Genomic DNA, 12,605 nt, shown 5'->3' with positions numbered 1-12,605 from the left:
GCCTACCGTGACAAAAACAAAACGTGAAATATAATGGTTCTGTATATTCTGTTCAATCGCGAATTAAGGGATTTCGATTTCATTGACACTCTAATATTTTAGGTATTAATTATATGTAGGATTAAATAATATTGAAACATTCATTTTAATAAAAAATAATTTTACAAAAATAAAAACCGTATTTCCGATAAGAAGTTTCTAAGGAAGCTATCCCATTTTACAGATAAAAATATGATTCGTTTTATTGTACAATGCAATACAATTTAACCAATTGTTTGTTAAAAACTTTGTCCGGGGTAGATAAACCTAATAATCTATAACTTCAACAGGTGCCACAATTATCCCGGTACCAGGGTAAAATGAGACAGGATAATACTAACAATTTATGTAAAAATGTAGGGGAGATGTAGGGGAATGTAGGGCCCAGTTATGAGCCGGGTTTTAAAAACCTCAAAATTTTTTCCTCAGTTCCGGGAAATTAAAAATTAAGAAGTTTAACATTTAAATATTAACCAAATGCAACTTTTTTCCAAAGAAAGTATGTTTATTTGAGTAACTCAAAAAATTTTGGAACAGATTTAATCTGTATAACTTTTTTTAGGCCCAGTTATGAGTCACCTTAAGAAATTCACTGAAAATCAGAAATTTAAGGATGGAATGTCACACGAATTGTTAATTTATTATGAAGGCCTTCAATGGCAAAAACAATGAACAACACAAAAGAAACTGGCCTCCAATGGCCATAAATGACAACGATTTTTATTCCTCGTCGTCCATGTCACTTTCGCAGTTTTTCAACACGATATTTGGTACAATGCGATTATTAACGTTGGTGTCGGTGTTCATTCAATACCGCATTTCAAAAATATTTCAGAATGTCATAACTGGGCCCTCTCCCCTTATTTTATGTACACATATATGTATACTTATTTATTTGTTTGCAATTGATTATTAATATTAATATTATTAATCCATCTATTTTCACATCTCTAATTTGTCCAATTATATGAAAACGTTTTTGGATAATAAAATAATTGTCTTCTTTTGCGGTTGTCCATTCTAATAAATTATTTAAAATGTTTTTTTCGTTTAGAAAAACAATCTCCTTGGTTTTCCGGAATTTCAAAAGAAGAAAAAATATTTCTCGAGGGAAACAAATATTTTTGACATTATCTGTTAATTAAATAAATTTACTAACCAAATAAACATAATAATTTTCCCACATTCCGCTCTCTTTCTTCTTCAACTTATTATTCTGACACAACTTTTGACCACCTGTCTATTTGTTTAATTAACACTATAGAGCTAAACTCCTTTAAATGTTAATAATTAATAATTTGTCAAGCTTTCGTTTTTATATGTCAAGCTAATATTTATACCTATAGTAAAGTCTACAAAAGTATCGTTTATAAAAGAAAACAAGCAAGCGTGTTCAACCCTTTAAAGTACATACATATCCCATATATACATAGATTCTTAATCAGCATCAACAGGAATGTGGATTTAGCCATGTTCGGGTTTGAAGACTCAGTTAGTATGCGCTCAGAGTATGTTTGCCTAAAACATTTGCCATGCCCCCACCACTTATTTTAAAAAACGAGAGGGCCGTGGCTAACCTGACCATTCCGAAGTTTGTATACCCTTGTAAGGGGTTTTTACTCTTTCGTTATCTACAGGGGTCAAAGCGGAAAAACGTCTTACATACAATCTTAAGCTGGAGAAATGTATTCTAACTTGTTTCATAACTTGTATTATAGCTACATATAAAATATAGTAATCCATTTTTTAACCAAAGTCCCAGAAATACATATTACAAAGGTTTTTCTGATCCTATGAGAGCTGAAACTAGAAAGCTGCATATACAGTTGTGTTCAAAAATATAGTAGCGCATCACCTTGCAACATTTAAATTAATTTTTCGACATGTTAAGCGTTAAAAATTAAATTTTTTTTTCATATTCTTCAAAGAATGGGATATAAAGATGAGAATAGGATAAGATTCCTTTTGTTTTATATTGTTTTTTATAATTTTTTTATGACTTTTGCCAAATACACCAAAAAGTGCCTGTTCATAATTATAGTAGTGGTTACAAAGGAGGCAAAAAAACAACAGTTTAATTTAATTCAAAAGTGATTTTTTGAGTTCTTCTCACTTAATAATGTCTAATACTGTGTTGTATAGCCTTTTTTTTTAAATACCGACATCGCATCGGCGGATCATCGAACCGATAAGGTCCTGCCAAGGGTTCAAGGGCATTTGCGACCATGCTTTTGAACTATTTGCCAAAGCCCAGTTTTTTTTTGATGGATTTGATGTTGCCACAACCCGCCTAACATCTCCCCATAAGGTCTTGATCGGATTAAGATCTGGGGACTGAGGTGGCCTTAACATAACATCGATATTTTGGATGCAAACCAATCTTTCTGGTATGTTTCGGATCGTTATCCTGTTGAAATGTCCATTTTATAGTCATTTCCCAACTGGAACATGGTAGCATTGTATTTCCTAATATATCTACATAAACATATCTATCCATAATTCCGTTTCCCACATGGGTAGGGCCAGCGAAGTTGTAAGAAAAGCATGCAATTATCATTATGCATATGCCACGATGCCTAATTGTTGTTTTGGGTGTACCTAGGATTATATTAGGTGTTTGGTGAACATCGTACATACTTCCTAGAGCCTTTCTCGTCAAATAAAACTATTTTGCAATCCGAAAATAATCTTACGTACACCCAAAACAACAATTAGGCATCGTGGCATATGTATGTATTATTAAAGAACGACCCGATCTTCATGAAGTTTTCATTTACTGCTATTTTAAACGAACAAATGTTAATACTATGGTTTTGAGTTAAGTGACTTTGCCTTTTTTATAGAAGCTATATGATATAGTGTTCCGATCCGACTGAATCCCTCCAGTATATTAAAGCCCACATACGAAATTTCAACGCCTTAGCTTAAGCGGCCTGGGATGAGTTTGCTTTGGCATGGCTATATAAACTCGATTGGTGCTGATCAAAAAGATTTATACTTTACATGGTCGGATATGCTTCCTTCTATGCGTTGCACACTTCTGACCATAATTAATATACCCTTTTTGGGTAAGGGTATAAAAAGTATCTACCAATATGTATTATTCAATTCGGACTAAAGACAGTTAACTTATTCTTAGATAAATTATCCATTGAACAAGGCTTAGTGTTTCGTATATACACAATTAAATTTTGTCTTACGAAGCTAAAATAGTACACGGTATATCCAAGTCGGCGCGACGTCTTACTTAACTTACACTGGCTTCTGCCATGTGGAAAACATTTATTAATTATATATTTAAAGTTTGTTTCCAAAAAAAAATAATTGTCCACGCCCCCTCTCATCACTATAATTATTGAAATACTAGCAGAGAGAACATCCGCAATATTTAAGATATTTTTTCAATGATTTTGTCACCGAGATAAAAGTTGAGTATTGCTTTATGTGAAGAGTATTGCAACTCCGACGATTTGGTATCCAGTTCATATGTGGTTCTAATGACCAAGTTTATTATAGAAGATCACATATGCCCCGTGGCCAGTGGCTAGTTAATAGAACCCCCACGATTTGTTTTCATCGCCCATTTGCTCAGCTGACAAGTCCCGACGGCGATCAATTTTGCGTACGTGATTTGGCTATTAGAGCTCGAAAATGCTTCCTCATTAGCTAATTGGCGTGAAAATTGTATTCAGAGCCCACTGTGCCTGGGAACCGGGCAGCGCCTTGCCTCCACCCCCGCCTAACGGCTGGCCAATATCAATATCAGCCCAACAGAGATGAATACGGAGCTTCCAAGTCACGCATTCGAAATGGGCACGGCTAAAAAAAGAAAAAAATGTCAAGAGAGTGTGAGAAAGAGAGAGAGAGAGAGAAAACTTCAATTGGAATAAATAAAGCAAAAAACCAGAACGAGAACCGCAGGTAGGTAACACACACGTGTGGGAGAGGAGAAGAAAGCCAGCGTTGACGGCGACGTTGACTGCGTCGTCGACGTCCGCAGAGATGGGCTTAATATGAAAGTTGCGCCTGCGCCGACATTGATGTTGAAGCTCTCTAGGCCCGAATGGAATCAGTTGCGATTGAGAAGCGCGAGAGTCAAGAACGTTGTGATCACGATGAGTCCGAAGACTTTCACATTGATGCTGCTGCTGCTTATAGTGCAGCAGCTGATGACCATGTCACTTGCGTCCTACATAAAGGGCGCCAGTTCGACAACCGAGATGGCGTCGACCACACCCACCAGCCCACTGGCAAGTGGGTCAGAGTCATTGGCCAACAAGGTTGAGGAATTCCCAGCCATTGCACCCGTTCAAGACTCGGATGGGGACAATCAATCGAATCTTTTAAAGCCTCCTCCATTGCCTGAGGCGGACGTCGACCCCTTGCGCCGTCGTCTCGTCACCTATGATCAGCGGCAAGAGGGTCAATACAACATCCGGGCGGATTTGGAGAACTTTATGATCTTACTTATACCACAAGGGCCTCAAGAGGGGCTAAGTTTAATAGATCTCCTATCGAAATCTTCCCTACGCAACGGAGTCACATCGAAAAGTTCCAAACGCAAGCATCCCCTGAGAAGTTCATCACTGAAGTCCTTCTATAATCGCCATCATTCGCCCTTGCACCAGCCTTCGCAGCCAGCCTTGGGCTTGCCGGAGTTCATTGAGGGCCGCACTCCTTATCATGTGGACATCTCGGCCAGTGATGATGAGCAGGCACGTCTGCAGGCGCGTCAGCAAGTTGATGTGTTGCCTCCACAACTGATCCCCATGCCCCAGCTGATTAAACCGTATCATTTGGAGGCGGAACCAGAGCTGATTCAAGCCCTGCCCCCAGCTGTGCCTTCCGCTTCGAGCAGTACAGCGGGATCGAGTCTGCTTGAGGGTTACAACCAAGCTGGTTCACATTACTATCGCAACTCGCGCTCCCTTAGAGGTGAGACTTACTTGGATACCAACCGCTTGGCCATTGGAGATTTGTCCCCACAATCTCAACCGCGGTCTATAAGTGTGCCCATCTATCGCAGTGAGCTCGGTGCTCAGGCCAATGCCCTTTATCCACCTGTTGATGCCCCCGCCTATACTATGAACGGAGCACGCAGTTGGCAACTGGACGAGGAGCCGACTCCAATTCATGTCCAACCCAAGGAGTTCGTGGACACAGATGTCATAAGCTTTGACTTGCTTGGCGACGATCTGGCCGACTCGAAGTCACTGCTACGCGATGGACTGGCCCGTTGTGCCCGTGGTGAACGGCGAGACAGCTATGGAGCTTGCCGCCAGATTGAGGGGTATTAAGGATTCCTCGAACGAGAACTCGTAGACTGCTAAATAAAATGTACTTACTTTTTTTGCAAAAGTTTTAAGCTAAGAAATTTTACAAATAAATCAAACCCTTGAAAATATGTATGAAGATCGCCTAACGTCTAACGATTCTTTTAATGATCTCTCCCAGTCAGCGCAAATAGCGGAAGTTCTATTCGGTTTGATTCTAACGGTTGAAGGATAAGACTCTCATAGTTTGACAGCTCCCAGAGGCCAACTATTAGTAATTACAATCAAGATAAAGGCCAGGCCAGGCGGACAAGTAATATTTCTATGCCGAAAAACCAGTTTTGTTTATTTTTTTTTTTAGAGAACTGAACTGAAAAGCAGTTTTCAGTTTGCACTACACCGCGGTTGCAATGGCATCTCAGCATCTTCTTCCTGTGGGAAAACATTCACCCAGCCTTTTGGTCATTGAACCTCGTCATTGGCCACGATCTTGAGCCCACTTTACCTGCTAATTTATAATACCAATTCCCCTTTTAACTGGTTTATTACATGCTAAACAATTAGTATGTTTCTGTTGATTTAGCACTACAAATAGTTTCTCGTGTTGTTGGCTTTTAAATTTGGGTCATTGGGTCAGCTAACCAAAATAAAGTCAAAATAAACCAGAGGGCCTCGTTTTCTACAACTCTTGCGAAGTGTAAATGCTCTTTTATGTTTCAATCTCGATGGGAACAATAGAATTAGTTATCAACTTGCAATTAAAGAAAGGTTTTTATACCACTCTTGGTTATTAAGCTTTAGAAAAGAGTTTAAAATTTTAACAAAATCAAGATCACCTTAAGAAGATAGTTTAACCCATTTATTATTTTTACCTTAAATTTTGCATCTATACTTTACACAGAATGATACGATCTATAATTATACGCCAAATATACAGCCATATTGAAGATAGTTTCTTAGAAACCTTGTTCCTTATGATCAAGCTATCTTTACTCGTTGCTGGAGCATCTACATCGGGGGTTTGGTTAGGGAATCAGAAGGTTCTTTGTATTTTCAAACGAGGTTTGCCGCCAGATAAAATAGGTGATCTTTACCAAATGACTTAGATGACTACGATCTAGTACAACGTCGATTTGGATATTATTTTTATCTTATATTCCACAGCATGTGAGTTTAAATTATAGAAGATGATCTTCATTTTGACGCCTGTAATATAATACTTCACAGGCTTTTCAATGTGAAGCATTAGAAATGCATAGAAAACTGTTGTACATAAAGATTGTTTCCCCATTGATTGAAAAAGAAGCCAATTCCCCTCTGAATGCAGTCTTCTCTTGCAATGCGGAAGTCTTTGGCATTGACTTTGTCGGCAGTGGCGGCCATTGAACTATGTCCAGCAATCGGGTTTTGTTCCAGGCTCCATTCTTTGGGCTTGTTTTAGGTTTAGGCATGGAATCTCTATTCATTCGTGGCCAGCTGTCAGACCACAACGGTTCTATTTTCGCTTCTATCAATACAAAAGGAAAAAGAAGAAATGTGCAAATTTACCAATCGTCTGTTTGTGTTTGTTTTAGTACTTTTGGCCCTAACTGATGTAATGGCCAAGCCTGCTCGGTCACTCAGTGCTCGTCCGGGGGCCACACGCAGCGAGGGCAGCGATTTGTTGGACTTCCTGATGAATGATTATCCAGATGAGTATGGCTACAGTCAGGAAGAAATCCATTATGATCAGCGACAGAAGGGCGAGGAGAACTTACAATTGCGTTTGGATGGTTTCTTGATCGATCTTCCCGCCTGGGATGATTACAGCACGCTCGCAAGCATGATGATGGCCAGCAATTTGCGTAAGTTCAAAATATATTCGCTCTCATGGTTAGTGAGTGTGAGAAAAATCATTTATGTATGTATATTTACCATCACTTATCATATACAGATTCCCTACAAATGGAGCATTTCAAAGCTCAACCCACACCAGAGACAAACCCCAATCAGTTGTACCAAACGGAACCTCCAAGTGTTTCGGAGTCGGCCTCGGAAGTACAGATCATTAATATACCAGCTCCTAAAAAGGATATTGAAAGTAGACAACATGGCACCATCAATGATGAGGTTACTGGCTCAAGACGGTGTGTTTGAATGAAAAAATTTAACTTAAATTGTTATAATAATACGTAAATGTTTATTTTACCCTTTTCAGGACCAAAGCACATTTGATGCAACTACTTCAAATGTTTCGGCGTCCACAACTTGAAAGCGCTAAATTAGATTAAAGTAACATTCAGTATTTATGAAATTAATTAATCTTTCATTCGAAATAAAACTAAAATGCAATTTAAATTCTAAGTCAATGGTGTGTTAAAAGAATTAAAATTTATAAATGTCGTTAAATGCGTCGCGGAATTTTAAAAATATTTAAGCAATATGGCAGTGTACTCACTTTTTTGACAATCCACTGTATTTATATCGATATATACTCCGACTTATCGAGTGATGTTAGTTCAGCTCTATTTCAGTGTGATCTGGCGATTTTAATGGTAGAAGTTCAAAAATAGCTTAAAGAGACTTATTTTGAGGCGATTTTAAACACTCAAATGATGTATATGTATTTTCGAGCTTTGCTTCCTATACCATGCACCTAGTGGGTGAAATGGTATATTAAAGTTGCCTAAATGTAGATAACAGGCAGAAGGAAACTTTTCCGACCCCATAAAGTATATATATTCCTTATCAGAATCAACGGCCGAGTCAATCTAGCCGTTACTAAGAGACCAGATCTAAGAGACTATAAGAACTAGTCACCAAATTTGGTATGTAGACTCCTGAAGTTCCTGTGGTTCATAAAACCGATAGCTAGAGACATCATATATGGTGTTATTATGTATTTTGCGACGCCCAACTTCCGCCCCCGCAATTTAGGCATATCTCATTTTTTCAAATCCTATACTAGAGACATCAAATTTGGCATATATGTATAAACACTTGGAAAGAGCGATGAACTGGCAACGTAACAATTTTGATTAAAATCGGACTGAAAATAGCCAAGTTATCCATATCATCAGGTCGGCCAAAAGCGCGAAGTTGTCCGTTGGCTAGTGGCGGGGCTACGAGGAGCAATCTCTACGTGTAAGAGTGAGAGAGATCTACTTGCTAAGCAGAATTTAAGAATTTTAACAAAATTTTAGAAACATACATATGTACATGATGTTATAAGTTTAATATACATGATGTTATAAGGTGGCCCAAAAGAAGTCATCTGGGCCAAAAGAAGTCATCCGATGTTGTTTAGCTCTCATTTTTTTCTAAATAAAAAAAATGTATGTTTATTTGGCCAATAAATTTCTCAATGTTTAAATAAACATATTTTAAAAACAGAATCAAAGTTTTTTATAAAAAAAAAATTAGAGCCAAACAACATCGGATGACTTCTTTTGGCCCGGATGACATGATGTTATAAATTGAAAAATGTAGTTATATATATACATATGTACATACATAGTATAAACCTGTTATGGTTATTAAAATTCTTCAAAAATTTAAAATTTTAAGAGTTACTAACTATTTCCCAACCGTTCCCCGAAGGTTTAGGCAACACTTTGTATCGCCTGTGATTAGTTGGCATGCGGATCGTCATATGTTCCGGATGCTTGTGGGCTGCCTCACAGGCCTGGCAAAGATCGAAGTTGCGACATTGGATGCACTTGTAGCGGAATCCCACTAATGGACAAAGTCCACAGATGTCGCACGTGATCTTGTCATGGATGATGAAATTGCTGGGAGCAGAGACCGGTTTGGGGGCCACCCTCCGTTTGATGGCTGCAATTTGCAGATGCATACTGCTTCGATATTTGCTCAAAAAAATATCATAATCAATTTGATTGATGATCTCGATTTCATCATTATCGGCGTCTGCAAGGGGAAGAAGGAAAACAGTCGTGAAATTGAGTCACCCCATGCAATAAGCGAAATGTTATCATAATAAAAGCAAATTTCTTTGTTTTTTAGTGTGAATCATTATAAATATTGTACTGTTTCCAACTGCAGAAACTCACATTTACGGATATGCACATACAGATGTGTCATAAATCATAATTTTATTGCCAAAGAAAATTTCAAATAACTCACCAATCCAAAAAGTCTTAATCTCGGCCTTTGGCAATTGACGTTCTTGGAACAAATACATGTCAATTTCACGACGCAATACGGCATAGGTCTGAGAAGGCATACGCAAATATGCATTCAACTTCGTTGCGGGCGGCGGGCCTTGATAGGTAATTTTCATAAATTTCTCAGACATTTTTAGGATTTCCTTTCTTCACTGTCCTAATTACAATCTTCCTATTTAATATTCCCTGTAGTTGTTGATGTGTTGTTCTCGTCGACTACCGCGACGTACCTAGGGGTTTAGCTGTTCGTATATTTGTGCAATCGACACCTGCATTAATTTGATATTTATATGTACTGTTAATAGTACTGTTAAAACAGATAAGGACAGGAGATAAGCCCGATTCCCGAACGATCGGTTGGAATATATGTATATGTACAGGCATACGTATAGTGGACCCCTGTGTAACTTACACCCCGGATAACCAACATTTTATTTTTTTTTGGGAAAAAAAGGTTCGCTCAACGAACAAAGATTTGCAAAACGACAAAGCAAACAGGGGAATTCCCCATTGTGGAGGTGTCCAGTTCACAGTGGGCGAAACACCTGATTTAGCGGCAATTAATTAATAACTTCTGTACAAATTTTGATATTTTTGTACGGATAATGGCTTTTTGTAGATAAATATATTACATATCAAAATGAATGTAAATGAAGTAAGTAAGTCGTCTCGCCGACTTGGGTATACCATAACCCAGGTGTATTATATGGCTTTTTGCAATTGTATAGAAACTAGTAACAGTTTGGGGGACTATATGATGTTTGGCTACTTTACTTTTATATTGTAGGCCGCAATACATGCCAGATCGTGACTTTTTCCAAAAATTCTTAAACATTTCAAAAGAAGCAAGGAAATCGGGTTGTTATTATGTAGTAGTTCCTAAACCTAACACGAATAGAAAAATGTTTTGATATTTTCAAGATGGCTTTCCTGGAATACTCGAGATTAGGGCCTTTCTCGGGTATCCTGACCAAACAAAGCCTTAGTTAATTGATAGAAACTAGGTCGCTCATTGCCTGCACTAGTACATTGAAAGCAGCAACCAAAACCCATCCAATTGAATATTCATTTACTTAAATATATTAATATTCAAGTTGTTATCTTAAAATTTTTGGTTTTATACCATATGGGGCTATTTTTATTTCCGGTCCATATTAACACTGGTCATTTAAATTTGATGTTTTTTCAAAAGGTTGTAACGAACCTTGCTTGTACTGTAATATACATAGATACATATAAACATTCAAAGGTTATTAAAATTCTTCAACTATTTAAAATTTTATGAGATGATAAATATTTCAAAACCGTTCCCCGCAACACTGTGTATTGCCTGTCATAAGTTGGCATGCGGATCATCATATGGTGCGGATGTCTGTGGGCTGCCTCACAGTCCTGGCAAAGGTCGAAGTTAGGGCATTCAATGCACTTGTAGCGGAATCCCACTAATGGATGACGTCCACAGCTATCGCACCGCACTGTGTCATGGATGATTAAATTGCTGGGATTATCGGAAGTCTTGGGAACAGGGGCCGGTTTAGCCTTGACCGCCTGTTTGATGGCTGCAATTTGCAGATGCATACTGCTTCGACATTTGCTCAAAAAAATATCATAATCAATTTGATTGACGATCTCGATTTCATCATTATTTGCGTCTGCAAGGGGAAGAAGGAAAACAGTCGTGAAATTGAGTCACCCCATGCAATAAGCGAAATGTTATCATAATAATAAAAGAAAATTTCTTTGTTTTTTAGTGTGAATCATAATAAATATTGTACTGTTTCCAACTGCACAAACTCACATTTACGGATATGCACATACAGATTTGTCATAGATCATAATTTTATTGCCAAAGAAAATTCCAAATAACTCACCAATCCAAAAAGTCTTAATTTCGGTCTTCGGCAGTTGACGTTCTTGAAACAAATACATGTCAATTTCACGACGCAATACGGCATAGGTCTGAGAAGGCATACGCAAATATGCATTCAACTTCGTTGCGGGCGGCGGGCCTTGATAGGTAATTTTCATAAATTTCTCAGACATTTTTAGGATTTCCTTTCTTCACTGTCCTAATTACAATCTTCCTATTTAATATTCCTTGTAGTTGTTGATGTGTTGTTCTCGTCGACCTACCTAGGGGTTTAGCTGTTCGTCTATTTGTGCAATCGACACCTGCATTAATTTGATATTTATATGTACATATGTACATGCGTACTGTTAATAGTTGCGCACAGATAAGGGCAGGAGATAAGCCCGATTCCCGAACGATCGGTTGGAATATATAGGCATACGTATAGTGGACCCCCGTGTAACTTACACCCCGGATAACCAACATTTTATTTTTTTTTGGGAAAAAAAGGTTCGCTCAACGAAAAAAGATTTGCAAAACGACAAAGCAAACAGGGGAATTCCCCATTGTGGAGGTTTCCAGTTCACAGTGGGCGAAACACCTGATTTAGCGGCAATTAATTAATAACTTCTGTAAAAATTTTGATATTTTTGTACAGATAATGGCTTTTTGTATATAAATATATTACATATCAAAATGAATGTAAAAAAATTGTTTTCAGGTAATGCAAATATATTTTATACCCTTGCAAAAAGGGTATAATTAATTTTGGTCAGAAGTGTGCAACGCATAGAAGGAAGCATTTCCGACCATAAAAAGTATATATATTCTTGATCAGTTCGACGAGACGAGTTCAAATAACCATGTCCGTCCGTCTGGATTAGCGCAAACTCCTCCTAGACAGTTAGAGCTACAGAGCTGAAAGGCAGAGCTGCATGTAGGCTTGTTTATACAGCAGGGATCGGAATACTATAGCATATAGCTCCCATACAAACGCCACATTTACGAACAGTGACTTTTCTCAATAACTTCGTTATTTTCTGAGCTATTTTCGTGAAATTTAATATTGGTGAGTTTATTGCCGAATTTGATAAAGATCGGGTAACTATATCATATAGCTCCAATTGACTTTGATCAATATCTTCGTTATTTCCTATACTAAGATTGTAGGCCGTTCTTTCTCAAACTTTAGCATTTTTAGATAAAACGTTTTTCCACTTTGATGGCTATAGGTAAGAAAAGAGTTACCAAAAAAGTTGCAAGGGTATACAAACTTTGACG

At 37.7% G+C, this 12,605-nt stretch overlaps 4 protein-coding genes across 4 annotated transcripts; 2 read left to right on the top strand and 2 right to left on the bottom strand.

Annotated features, from left to right (window-relative positions):
• The first annotated feature begins 4,127 nt into the window (after window positions 1-4,127).
• LOC6644031 lies at window positions 4,128-5,443 on the top strand. The gene has a single exon (XM_002066734.3). The coding sequence runs from the start codon at window positions 4,155-4,157 to the stop codon at window positions 5,334-5,336; it is 1,182 nt and encodes a 393-aa protein (XP_002066770.3). The 5' UTR covers window positions 4,128-4,154; the 3' UTR covers window positions 5,337-5,443.
• A 1,403-nt stretch (window positions 5,444-6,846) lies between these two features.
• Window positions 6,847-7,582, top strand: LOC6644030. Its single transcript, XM_023176688.2, has 3 exons — window positions 6,847-7,147; window positions 7,246-7,438; window positions 7,510-7,582. Exons 1-3 carry the CDS (start codon window positions 6,847-6,849, stop codon window positions 7,580-7,582), a joined length of 567 nt encoding a protein of 188 aa, XP_023032456.1.
• A 1,181-nt stretch (window positions 7,583-8,763) lies between these two features.
• Window positions 8,764-9,725, bottom strand: LOC6644029 (protein ref(2)P). The gene is made up of 2 exons (XM_015178037.3): window positions 9,435-9,725; window positions 8,764-9,218 (listed from the first exon to the last, which is right to left on the bottom strand). The coding sequence occupies exons 1-2, from the start codon at window positions 9,604-9,606 to the stop codon at window positions 8,854-8,856; spliced, it is 537 nt and encodes a 178-aa protein (XP_015033523.1). The 5' UTR covers window positions 9,607-9,725; the 3' UTR covers window positions 8,764-8,853.
• An 852-nt stretch (window positions 9,726-10,577) lies between these two features.
• Window positions 10,578-11,629, bottom strand: LOC26529176 (protein ref(2)P). Its single transcript, XM_015178074.3, has 2 exons — window positions 11,347-11,629; window positions 10,578-11,127 (listed from the first exon to the last, which is right to left on the bottom strand). The coding sequence occupies exons 1-2, from the start codon at window positions 11,516-11,518 to the stop codon at window positions 10,739-10,741; spliced, it is 561 nt and encodes a 186-aa protein (XP_015033560.1). The 5' UTR covers window positions 11,519-11,629; the 3' UTR covers window positions 10,578-10,738.
• Between the last annotated feature and the right edge of the window lie 976 nt (window positions 11,630-12,605).

This window comes from Drosophila willistoni (assembly GCF_018902025.1).
Source record: "Drosophila willistoni isolate 14030-0811.24 chromosome 2R unlocalized genomic scaffold, UCI_dwil_1.1 Seg167, whole genome shotgun sequence".
NCBI classification, from domain to species: domain Eukaryota; kingdom Metazoa; phylum Arthropoda; class Insecta; order Diptera; family Drosophilidae; genus Drosophila; species Drosophila willistoni.
Note: the sequence above shows the minus strand (reverse complement) of the source record. Positions and strands in the feature narration are given on the sequence as shown.